General features: G+C 43.5%; 3 protein-coding genes across 3 annotated transcripts; 2 read left to right on the top strand and 1 right to left on the bottom strand.

Annotated features, from left to right (window-relative positions):
• Positions 1–3,922: 3,922 nt before the first annotated feature.
• EAE98_001878 (uncharacterized protein) lies at positions 3,923–5,969 on the top strand (the record flags this gene model as incomplete). Its single annotated transcript, XM_038949497.1, has 3 exons — positions 3,923–3,951; positions 4,545–4,752; positions 4,800–5,969. The coding sequence occupies 3 exons, from the start codon at positions 3,923–3,925 to the stop codon at positions 5,967–5,969; spliced, it is 1,407 nt and encodes a 468-aa protein (XP_038814482.1).
• An 844-nt stretch (positions 5,970–6,813) lies between these two features.
• On the top strand, positions 6,814–10,306 carry EAE98_001877 (uncharacterized protein; the record flags this gene model as incomplete). Its single annotated transcript, XM_038949496.1, has 5 exons — positions 6,814–6,901; positions 6,982–7,027; positions 7,228–8,922; positions 9,078–9,160; positions 9,219–10,306. 5 exons carry the CDS (start codon positions 6,814–6,816, stop codon positions 10,304–10,306), a joined length of 3,000 nt encoding a protein of 999 aa, XP_038814481.1.
• A 525-nt stretch (positions 10,307–10,831) lies between these two features.
• Positions 10,832–12,049, bottom strand: EAE98_001876 (uncharacterized protein; the record flags this gene model as incomplete). Its single annotated transcript, XM_038949495.1, has 3 exons — positions 10,832–11,090; positions 11,242–11,767; positions 11,821–12,049. 3 exons carry the CDS (start codon positions 12,047–12,049, stop codon positions 10,832–10,834), a joined length of 1,014 nt encoding a protein of 337 aa, XP_038814480.1.
• Positions 12,050–13,314: the final 1,265 nt, after the last annotated feature.

Here is a 13,314-nt window from a genome sequence, read left to right as displayed (position 1 = left end):
TGAGAATTTAGTATGTGGAAAGTACAAAAGAAGAATCGCGCATTATGGCCCTCTTTTAGGACCTCTGTATTTGAAAAGTACGTTTTAAGTTCAACCAGAAACCTGGCGCGGGAGCACAACAGTCTCGGACATTTAGGAGTACCCAACATGAAACTATTTGCCATCTGATTAACATGCTCTCGATTTCCAACGTCAATCATAGTATACATCAGATCAATTTGAAACCAGAAGTACGGGTAAGAAAGGAGGTGGCCAGAAAGAAAACGCGTGGTTCGAAATCATGGAAATGAAATGGAAACAAAGACACGAGGAAGGAATATTGTCAGGACACTTTGCCGTAACAATCATCATAAATAATTTTGTTTGTAGAACATGAGTAAATGAAGAAAACTGTCAATGATATGGTAGAAGGATATGGTGACATTAAGCGCTGTCAATTCATCCTGCTCGTACGCACATGCTCGTAAGGCACAGACAACGTGATCGTAGAACCATTGAGGTCGATGCACGTTTCAAAAATTGAATGGACAAAGTTTAAAATGGTTCCCAGGAGAGAACTCCAAAATCCACAGCTCCAGCTTCGATATCCAAATAAACTTTGAGATTTTGCTTCCTCTCGTACGCCCCAGTGATGATCTGTGATGCACTTCCCGTGTTCTGGGGTACATCATGCTTCACCCTAGAAGGATATCCCGAGGACGATAGTCTGCAGGCTTGACGAATACCGAGTCTTGGGACATTTGGTGATTGGTGGTACGATGCACGATGTTTATCATTTGATGAAGGTTGGTAGGTTCGTCAGCAACACTGTAAGCTTACGATGCGCAATCAATTGTTTTCGTGAAGGATATGGCTGAGCATACGGTATCATGGTGGTTGGACAGCATGAAAGTTTCAGCCATCAGGATCGTCTTACTCATTCCGTATATGTTGTCCAGTTTATGTGTGTTGATAGTGTAGGCGGTCTCTTGATCGATCGAAGATGCATGTTGTAGTCGTCGTCGATGAGCATATATCTCGTTGATGAATGTGTTTCGTGAATCTTAGTGGAAGCAGGTAGGTACTACTCCGTACGCAAAGCAAGAACACGCTAGCCCGATTTGGTTATTTTTGCGAGGAGGTAAGGCTGCAGCTGTGGAATTCCCGTCACTTTGGCAAATCAGCTCCACTAACACATACTTTGTACGAAGTACGACACCTTCCTCCAGAGTAGGTAAGGCATATGTCATTTGTTTCGGACTTTTTTGATTCGCTTACCTAGTACGTATATGATATGTGCAATCTAATCTTATAATAAACGTGTGATAAAACTTATAATAAACGCATAATAAATTTGTAAATCTTATTATTATAATGTAATTCCAATTCGGCATGGGATAAAGGTATTGTCAAGAATTAAACAAACTCATTGGGATTCCGACCGTCCGACAGTTCGACTTGCTTCCATTCCAATATCGGTTATCGATCCCAAAGATTCCTGAACCGATCTGAGCCGATCTGACCTAGGTAGTAACCACATCTCGCACGGCCAGCAATAATGATTTTAATAAAAAATCTCAATTTCATTTCATTTCAATTCCAATTCCAATTCCCATGCTATCTCGTATTGCGTATTCTTACCTTGTGGTTACAGTACATACCAATATCAATATGCATTTGTAAGCTTTGCACGCAAAGACCAACAAAGCTATGGTCAATGGTTTGTCCTGTACACTGCTGTACCGTTGGTAGAATCTGCAATATTCTGAATCTGGTCGTTGGATATGAGGGGTAAAGGTACGTTTTGACGCCGCCGAGAGAGGTTGAGGAAGCCCATAGAAAGGGATTTACCAAACTTTGACATGGACGTCTTGAATCTTGCTGCAGAGGCTTGCAAAAAGGGGTTCTGTCACTTCTAGTGGTAGGAATCTCCTCTCATCTCCTCCAATCATTCTCGCACGGTTCATGGGCCATATCCATGTAGTCAATCACATTCGATTCGCCTGCAGTGGTACAAATGAACTCTCGAGGACCAAACACCACCCTACTTACTGTATTCTGTATTCTCCAGCTGTACGTACTCGGACCAAAAGAAAACAAGACGAAGGAAGGATAAACCCCACTTCACCGGAAATGGCCCACCTTCCACTCCGGCATCAACCCCTAAGGTAGGGAAGAAAGGCTCCGAAAGAGATCCAAAGAGACCCAAAGAGAGATGTTGAATCCTCTTCAATCAAAGATGATCGCCGACAATAGTCGATAGTGAAACCAACGATGTCAAGAGAATCGGAATCTTCGGCCTGTAAGAAAATTCCATTGAAAATCAGACAGGTAAGATCTACGGGAAAGATGGATATGGGATTGAAGAATTCATGCAAAAAAAGTTGGTAAGCCAGGGAAAGAACCAGGGAAAGAATGTGCAGGTGGTAAGTGGTGAGTGGTGAGTGGTGAGTGGTGAGTACTTCGTCTCGCTGGTGTACCAAAGAATCAAGAAGTTCAGAGCAAGGCATTGAAGAGAGGGGAAAGCCTCTTCATTCAGGTTTCATTAAGGTTCAATTTATGCAATAAACTTCCAATATTATATATACCTAGGTTTGTATGTGTATATATATAAATAGGTAATACTGGATAATAATAAGCCTCCACTCCCGGTTTCAAGACAAACCTTACCTGCCCCGGTGAGTATTCCAGTGGAAATTGATTATTGTTCAATATCTCTCAATACCTAAGTATCTATCAACATCTATCACCTGCAATATCCATCACTTGCAATATCCTCAATATCTATCAATATCCATCACCTGCAATATCCTCATCAGCTATCCAACTTTCAAGCCTCAGTAAGCCTCGGTAAGCCTCAATTCTAGAAAGAGTATATCTACGCCACCATGCATGGCTGGCACACCCTCACACCCTCTTCCAAGGTTACTATCATATGTAGGTACAGAGTACAAGGACTTCCTTCACATTTCCTCATATTTTCGACCGCTTAACCATACATACCATACATACATACATGTACTCGTATGCGAGGTAATGTTCAATAAATCTCACCAACCATATCAAATCATGTCAAATCACATCAACCCCCTTCACTTCGTTTTTTCTTTCAGCTGAAGACTTTTCTATATCATTTAATAGTAACGTCAAACTATTCCTAAGTGGTCTAAATAAAGAAGATACACAATCTACCTGAAATACCAGATGACCCATAAACCCAGCTCGGCGCATCCACTCGTCAACTAGTAATTCATAGCTCAAAACTACACAATTGAAGCTCCATACTTAACATACTCTACCCTTTGCCCAGGTGGTCTATGGGTATCCTGTTTAATGTACGGAGTAGTATCTCTTCGATTTTTATATCAAATGCTCTCCGCCATCCATCTTATTAGATTCCTCCTTTACTTGAAGCAATTTCCGAATTGGAGGTTTCATCACCTGGTCTTTCCCATTTTAGTTTTTTGACTTTTTATCCTACCTATACACAACTTCTCTTTTCAACAAACTCCTAGTATGATACAACATTTCAATCTTTTTCAAATCAATTCTTTCCATCAACAATAAAATCTGGATTCTCATCTGCGCAGACCCTCTTTATCATTAACCACGGACATACCTCTTGACCTCGCCAATTCCTGTCACCGCGGCTCCACAGTTTCAAAAAGCTCGCATCGAAATTCATTGAAGGAGAAAGTTTGGCTCTCATAACGCCATAATAAACATCAAAGGATTCGGATTGGACGAACGCCTGGATCCCAGGTCCAAGTAAACACTTCGGACGTATTGTAGTATCAGACAATCTTTCAAATCCGGCCTTCTTTACGATCTCCCCGCAAATTCAAAGATTCCAAACGATGCACCGCTCCAGAAGCCGTTGAAGTTCCTACAAAACTCTAATTTATCTAACTCGCTTTGTTTCTTCTCCAACCCTCCCGAAATCATGGACACTACTCTAATTACTTTCATGTTGTAAGTGTAGTCGTTTTTGTTTCCTCCTTGAACTCAAATTCAGTATTGTATCACGTGTTTTGTGTGCGCATTGATCATCCCTTGATACATCATTGGAGTGAGGGAAAGTTTGTTTGTTGAAAGCCGTTCATTGCCTTGGGTCCATGCATTGCGTGGAATATATTTGGTAAAGTTTACCGGCCAGGTCTGGGCTTCATGCCCAACGGAACCCTCGGAGAAGATAGCATGTTTCGACTTGGGCATGGTGGACATCTTTCTCTTGCGAGCATTGAAGAACTTTCTATTATAGAATCATCTATCACTAGATGAACTCTCGTCACAAGCTTGGTATGACGTCTGTTGTGCAGATGCTTGGGAACTGCTAGTGACATACGTTGTCTTCGAAACTTCGGCATGCGAGCTGCATCTTTAGTGGAAGTTTGTTGCTCTTGCTTTGCCAAGATATGAGATGGATTTTTGCAAAGCCCATCGGAATGTCTAATAGACCGTGTCCGAATATGAACATAAGAGACCATCCTGCCCCCAAGGACTGAACATATTGTTTTATCATAATACCTAACTCATAATAACAACTAATTGGACGCTCTATTTAGTCAAGCAACTCCTAGAACACAATCAGTCCATCTCATCGGATCTTGGGATAATTTCACCAAACGATACCCAATGGAGCGAGACTCAAGACGCTCTCGTGAGCAATGGCGAGGTTGCCACACATTTGACGATATCATCTGTGATGGCGATGGAAACGGTTCCTCGAAAAGGACCGGTGGTTTGAAAATGGCATCAACATACTATTACTATGTATGTTAATATCCCAAACACTGAAGGAAAAATACTTACAATTTTAGTATGAGCTTGATGACGGCATCGAAGTTCATGACACGGCTATACCTTCCACTACTACTTGTCCTTATATGCCAGGCCAACCAGTTAATATCCTCTGGGTCCCAGTTGAAGTCTCTCCACCACGACTTCGAAGTGGTTCCATGGACTCTATAAATATTACAGAAGCCAAAACAATGAATCCTGCGGATAAATTTATGCCCCCTCGTGCTCCTCCATCGAAGCCAAATGTTGCCCGACCTGCTTCATTATCGTCTTCGGGCGCGGAGGTCACGGAAAAGCCATGTCCTTGGGCAAAAGATAGAAAGCTTGGTTGGGCAACAAAACTTTTTTCCGGCCGCCGATCACAACCTTCATCGCCTATTCCCCCACTCGCTTCAAGGCGATCATCTGAGCCCGATATCAGTCAGGCTACTACACGAAGTAGTTCTTCAACAAACTCAAACACTATTCATCAAACTAGCCCGACTCGATTCGAACCAATTTCTAGAAAATCATCTTTTACCAGAGCGCACGATTCTGTGCACAACAGTCTTATGTCTCTTGGTATACCTGAGGACATTTCCGAAGACTGCGAAGATGATGACAACTTTGCCACACAGTTCAAAGAACTTGTCTTTGAAGATAACGACAGTATCACCGGATTATCTCCAGCGCCATTTCGTCGGCAACCATCACCAACCTCTAATACTTACAAGCCACTACCACGACTTCCAGATGATGCGTTTACATCTCCTATTTCATTTCCTCCTCCTCCAAACCTTACTTTGAATCTACCAATGTCCCACTTCTCTGTCTCCACCGCATCAACGGCTCTTACTTCACCAACGGATTCCCATTTCGGCTTCAGCGATACATCATCAATTTTCGATTCATATGATGAAAGCGATTTGAATGAAGAAACGGGCGATACTTTTACATATAATCCAATGATCTCCGAGGTGGAAAAAAGAAAATTTATAGGATATAGCTTACCAGATGAAGATATTGCTTCGGAACAGACTATTCGCAAGGCTTCAAATCCAATATCAAAAACAAATAGTAATGATTCTTATCCTCGCGATTCGGGGTTCGCAAACGGAATTCAAGAAAGCAGCGCGAAAATAGGAGGGAGTGCGTTAGCGGATTTCTTGGAGGATATGGGCTATTTGGGCGAAACAATCCGTGATAAATGAAGGGTGCGAGAAAGAGATAGAAGATGAGGTATGGGAGGTAATGTGTATGAGTATTAGGTTGCATGTATATATATGATGATGGGGACGACCGGATGATATCTTGGCATTTTGGGCGGTGCTACATTTTGCAGTTTAGCGGGGAGTTTTGGGAAATGGCCTGGGCATATGCACAAGATATGGACATTTATAAAGGAAGGACATGTGGAAGGATGGAAGGGACGGAAAATATTGCAAAGCTGGTCTTGCATGCATGTATCACAAGATGGATGGAAATGGACTTGAGAAATGAATGAGGAGGATAATAGATAAAGCTAGATTAGTAGGGTGGTGATACTCGAGTATACATCAAACTTCAATGAGATGTTTATAAACTCACACAATTTATTTGAATAAATGAATGAATGATGGAAGGAAATATAACAGATTGCATTGTTAAATAAGTGGCAACATAAAAGAGACAAACGGAGAATTCAATATCACGTGAATTTATCTCGTACCCCATAGATCTTAGCTTCACCTCGGTCTTTTTACTGGCCGAATTTTGTCACCCGTTATATGCGCGACCAATCATCAACATGACAAGGTTGAAAGCCCTTGCATTTACATTTCCATCGTATGAAATCTGATATGCGGAGATGCGGGGAAATAGCGCTTGTTGGGTTGTACGGGCCAGCACACGTGGATGGTGCGGGCTGGTGAAGGTTGGATATTTGGTTTGAGATGTTCGATGTTTCGTCTTATTGGGTATTTATGTTGATATGGTCATGTTTTTTTGGACGAGCTAAAACGAGGTACCTAGGAGACGGAGGATAAATATCGACACCCAAAAAAACATTGAAATGCTATGGATTCTCAATTGAGGGAAGATGGCCATGCTACAGGCAATTCTCAAGGAAACCGCAGTCGTATCGGATCCTTGGATGTCGAATTGAGTGTGTGATTCATTAAACGCTCTGCATTTACATATGTTGTACGTACGTCAATGTGTAGAATTGGACTAATGGTACAATAGATGGCAGTGAAGATACACAGCAAGAAGAAATTGCGAGGACCGCAAGGTTCAGTTGCACGAGTTGCGAACAAACATTTGGGAGAGTGGAACATTTGACGAGACATGAGAAGAGCCATACAAAGGAGGGATGGCTGAGATGTGAAGCTAGGGGGTGTAGGAAGAGTTTTTATCGGATGTGAGTTTGGAAGGTGCTATCCACAGATCGTGTATCAATGGATGACCGGAGATAATTGCTAATGCTCAAAGTGATGCTTTGCGTCGACATGAATTGGTTCACAAGAAAGCAAAACGAAGTCTGCTGGGAAGAGGAGCTAGAGCTTGTTCGGCTTGTGCAATGGCGAGAAGAAGATGCAGTGGTGGAAATCCATGCGAAGCATGCGCGAAAAGATCAATTGAGTGTACTTTTCCCTCGTCTTCTGGTGCTATGGTCAACGAAAAACGTCGAGAATCCAATGGGATATACGAGAAAGTGTCAAATGAAAGGGTTTGGGTTGAAAATGGTCGAACTGGGGAAGGAATCACGAGTCCGCAATCTCCAATTTCGTGGTCACATGTTGATTCACCGCTCAATACGCAAATGAACCCGAGATCTTCGATTAGTCATTACCGTTCAGAGTTTGGCTTGGAGAATCTGGATGTTACTGGTCAACAGATGAATATCCAAATTATGAATTCTGGGGTTCACCAACCATTCAGCCAATTTTCTCCGTCAAACCATCCAACAGAAAATCAAATGTCAGAAGATGCTCGCGCAAACTTGACCACATCTCCTAACCATCAATCAACTTCACCTTCAATGTTACCCCTTCATTCAATTATGGATCTTGATGGAGCTGCCAACTCGTTGTTGATTGGAACGAGCCAGGCTTCACATCAGCTACATATTCAGGATACAGGTCTTGCTGAAGGTTTGCCAGAAAGTGCTGGTTCTTGGGCTCAATATAATGCATCCTCCATCAACTGGCTACCTTACGATTGGGCTCCGGACTATCAACTAGATGATGACGCAGTGAGAATGATTGATGACAGGACAGATCTGAATGGCTCATCACCTGTTACCGTCCCAGGAGAATCTATCCGAAGGCCTGCGTATTCAATCAATACAGCCATTTTTCCACCGTCCCCACAAATTCAAGCGCAACTGCATACAAATGATTCTCCCAATCCAACAATATCTAGTGAAGGTGCTCCAACAAGTCCTAATTCTCTGACTACGCAAAGCACTGGTAGATACTATGTTGACGGGCATGGTTCGAGATTACCCCGTATTCGAAAAGCTCCATCCGAGACTGCCAACTCATGTCCATCAATATCACACCCCTCGGTTGACGATTTGAACGGAAGATTTGCTTTTCCAGTTGATGATACTAATGACCATTCCTCGGATTATAGACAGTTACCACACGAAATCTACAGCATTATTCAGGATGCATTCGAAAAAACATGCATCGAGAACTCGCCATATTTTACGCCATTCCAATACACACGATTCCCATCTTTGTACACACTGAGCCGCTTTATAGCTCACTATATTGACTCTTTCCATCAAACATTACCATTTCTTCACCTGCCATCTTTCAATATTTCGGCTTCTCACTGGCTTTTTCTTTTAGCTATGGCGGCTGTAGGAAGTCATTACCATGGTAATGGAAACCACGCAAAACCCATGCATGAATTTCTTCGACGTGCAATCATGTCAGTCAGCAATGATGGGGATTCGAGATGTACGAAGGTAATGATGATACAAATTAAACTTCTAAACTGTGTAGGTATGATGTATTGCGGTAGTGATGAGTTATCACACGCAGCGAGATCATATCATAGGGATCTTAACGATTTCTGTTGTAATGAATGGAAAACTTCGAATCAAATACCGAGAATTGCAGTGTCGCAGACAAGTCCAAATGATACGGAACAGGCTAATAGAGAATGGAAAGAATGGTATGATACTGAAAGTATTCGAAGGACAGGTTATTGTATTTGGGTATGCGTTTCTATTTCCATCTTCATACGATAAGTTCTTACGCTCCCTAGCTCCTAGATAGCATGTGGTACTTCCACTTTCAAATTCGCCCCAGCTTATCGCTAGACGATAGTTCGGTATTCTTACCATGCCAGGAAGTTTTATGGGAAGCAGAATCAGCAATTGAATGGCAACAACTTCTCAGCTGTTCTTCATGTACGTATCTAGCAACCCCCATCATCCAACCCCGCCATTCTCACAATTTACGTCGCAGCAAGCTCTACCCTCCAGAACGCCCTCCAGCGCATGTACACCGAAAAACGACTGCTATCCTCCACAGGTGAATTTTCTCGTATCCTTCTGATCCATGGTCTTTTCCGACGCACCTGGGAAGTTTCAAACTACCTATCACAACCCCTTACCCAATGGACTCCTACAGTCTCAAAACTATCCTTCCCGCACACTACCTCGAATCATCCCATCTGGCTACCAGGCATCCAAACATATACAAATTGGCGCAATTCCGCCTGCGATTGCTTGGATATATTACACTGGCATGCAAATAGCGTCATTGGAGCTGCAAGCGGCATGGAACACCCCACCGTTCTACACCTACACTTAGCGAGGGTGGTGCTCCTCACGCCCTTTCTACACATTGTGAAACTTGCAGAGTATCTCGCCTCTGCACACACCACTCGAAACCCGAATCTGGGAGATGCAGATCGGGAGAATGAGAGAGAAAGAGAGATACTTCAAGCACGCGATTATGTCAAGAGATGGGCAACGGAAGATCAGCATAAAGCACGTTTGGCAATTATTCACGCAGGCGCGCTTTTTTGGCATGTGCGAAGATTTAGTATCGATGCGTTTTATGAGGCTGAGGCGGTTTATCTCGCGACGTTGGCGCTTTGGGCTTATGGCCTATTTGCGGAGTGTAAGGGGGGTGTTTATCATAGAGAGAGGGATGGGGAGAGATATGGTAGTGCGAGAGATGCATCCGAGAACGGAGATGAGGGAACATCAAAGGAGAGAGAAAAAGGAAGGGAGGAAGACTCGGAAGAAGAAGAACAATTCTATCATCCCTATCCCAGCACGATGCAACTCGATCGACCGGCAGATGACGAGCTCGTCCAGCTTTTTGTGAAGAGGGGACAGGGGATGCGAGCGCTGGTTATGGGGGTGGGAAATTTGTGTGCGAGGGATGGGAAGGGGGCGAGGAGGATGTTGGGGGAGGGGAGGAAAGTTTTGGATGGGCTGGGAGCGGAGAGGTGGGGGGTTGCTGGGAGGTTGGGGGAGAAATTGAGGAGGATGAAGGGGGGAGGGGGGGTGGAATGGGATGGGAGGGATGGGAGGGATGTATGAGGGGGGGTACGATGGGAGAGATTTATGAGGGACAGTGCTGATAACGACTGTGACTGATTTGGACTTGGGATATTGAAATTTGGATATACTGAGAAATAATTCAACCTCGCCAACTTTTTGAAAATATTATATGTCTAAAGATTCGAAATTTGGTATGCAGACTATGGAAATCTGCAAATCAAAGATACATATGCAAACCTTCTATCTTTTTCGCAACACCAAAGCCTTCTTTCTTACAGCAATGAAGTGTCCGAAGTAAAAGTCTCTAGAACCAATTATCTAGAAAATCAGATTATTTCAACATCATAAACATCACACACACACCTACATACACACACACCTACATACACACACACCTACATACACACACACCTACATACACACACACCTACATACACACACACCTACATACACACACACCCACATACACACACACCTACATACACACACAGCCATAAAAGTAGATATAAAACACAAGAGATAAAATAAGTAGGTAGGTATCTAGATATATCCCATCCCAACCATTCACCCCGCACTCCCACTCCCACTCCCATTCCCACTACCAATACCAATACCATGACCATACCCCAACCCCTCCTCCCCCGATCTACATTTCCACAATTTCCGCACGCCAAACCGTCGTTTTCGCGGCGCGGGCTGATACGGCGCTAGGGGGAATGCTACCGCGGTGGGATAGTATCGGGAATATTGATTATGGGATGAAGTACTAGTACCAGTATCAGGTTGTAGTAGTATTGCCATTCTGGAGTCTGGGATCTCGCCGCTGGATGGAGGGAGGGAGGTGAGTGGTGTTTTTTTTTGAGGGGTGGAGATGGAGATGGAGATATTGATGGAGATGTGATGTGATGTGATGTTTATATTTTTGAGAAAGAAAAGAAAGATAAGAAAAGAGGAGACGATGGAATCGTACTTACAGTTTCGTACTATCTGACGCGAAAGAGAAGCCGGATTTTCGATTTTCCGCTGCGCGTTTGGGGAGTGCTTCTTGTTTCTCTTCTAGTAGCGTGAAGGATTGCGAGGGCGCTGACTTTTCTTTCAGTGTTGATTTTGTGAGCGTTGCTTTCCGGGCTTGGGGTTTAGATTTCGGGATATCTTTTTTCGTGGGTTTGGGTCTGATCCAGCCATTTTTTGTGGCTGGACCCAGAGCGGTGGGTTTGGTGGGGATGGGTGGAGGGGGAGGGGGAGTTTGATGTCGTTTTCGACGATGGTTTGGACTGCGGGTTGCGGGATCACGGGATACGAGGGAGGGGGAAGATTTTGATAGGCGCTTGGAGAGGCTATCGAGGGCAGTGATGGTTTCCGCGCGGGATTTGTTGGAGAGTTTGATGAAGAGTTCTTGATCGGCGGGCTTGACTTTGCCCTGGGAAAATAATGCGACCGCGGAGGTGAAAGCAGTGTTTAGTCGGGATAGTATGGTAGATAGTGAAGAGCGCGCTTTCGCTGGCTTGGAATGAGAATGTGGAGCTTGCAAATGTGAGGGTTGTGATTCATACCATCGCCTTTGGAGAATTTGGGGCCAGATTTGATGGATTCCCTTGTGTATGCCTCTCGGATATCTGATCTGGATTGTTTGAATGACTTTATGAGAAGAGTTTCTTCGCAATTGTCATGATCGATCTTTCTACTGCTGTTTGTCTGTCTCTTGCGACGAGCTCTGAGAAGTCTTATACCACTGGTAAAAGTACCGAGTAAAGTAGTCACCAATTCGTCTAGTTCGCCCATTGTAAAGTAAGACACAACTTGTGTTGAATAGGTAAAATTTGGATATATGCAATTGAAATTCAAAAATCAGAAACACATTAGTAAGAGGAAGAGAAAAGTATCAATTATGCTAGGTATCTCAGTTGCTGATTGATTGGGGGACAGTCATGTTCTTGCCGCCCACGATTTCCACCCCACTTGTCGGCAATGGCCAATAGGAGGGTTGTAATGGAAGTTTGGTAACGTTAATATATACATGACCTTGTGTATGGAGAAGCTGTTCGTGTACACATACATAGTCCGAGCTATTATCATCTAGATTGCGCAAAAGTCCTTGTCATTTTAGCACTTTGAAAGCTTGGAAGGATGAAACTTGTTTAGGGGACATTGGGTAGGTAGTGCGAGACGCTCCAAGGTTAAAAGCAAATATGTTGTCTATCGAAAAGTTGAATGCCGAAACCCACTTGGATCCTTGGAGTTTGATATTGTAAAAGTACAAGTATGGGGAAGGAGGCATTCTTACCACGTGTGACAACCAATGTGAAAGTATAACACACGACATGGAATCATTTGGAATTGAAGATTACAACAATGAGTAATTTGATCAAGAGAGGATTGAACACTAAAATTCCCTGCCATCTGAATCAAACAAAGGTAAAAGATGAATACCGGATCACGTGCAATTAGCAGATGAGATGAAGATCACTGGTGGACCAACAACTATCTCGGATTGTACTGAACATAAGCCGTCCAAAGAACATCCTGACAACGTGGGGGGTACCTTATCAGGATAAATATGTCGCACGCATAAATTGCGACAAACATGCCTGCCGATTCCAAGCAGTGTACCAAGAAACCATCTCATCACATACTTTGGTCAAGTTACACTCCAATCAAAACCCACCCAATGCTTTCCGAATTCTTGATCAGTATGGTGTGCGAGGATGGGGTAGAGTACTAGAGTTGCTATCTCCTTGCGGGAATTATCGGTGCCACTTGAGACAACATTCGATATCGGAGAGACGAGGGACTGGCTACGAGCCGCAAACCCCACGTTTCTCCTACTGCGTTGCACAATTCGTGATTCGATTTGCAATATCTTGAAGGATCTGATGATAGGTTCATGGTATAAGGGGTGCTTGGCGGGGGTTCTTTAATGTCGTATTCACATGCATCTTTATATTGTAGTCCTTCAGATCGGTCAGAATATGATTAAATTTCCGGGATTTCGGAGTGCGTCAAGCTCGACGATTTTCGGTCGGTATCGATGCGGTTGCAACACGGCA

Source organism: Botrytis deweyae (assembly GCF_014898535.1).
Source record: "Botrytis deweyae strain B1 chromosome Unknown BDEW_003, whole genome shotgun sequence".
NCBI lineage: Eukaryota > Fungi > Ascomycota > Leotiomycetes > Helotiales > Sclerotiniaceae > Botrytis > Botrytis deweyae.
This window is presented reverse-complemented; position numbering and strand designations above follow the sequence as displayed.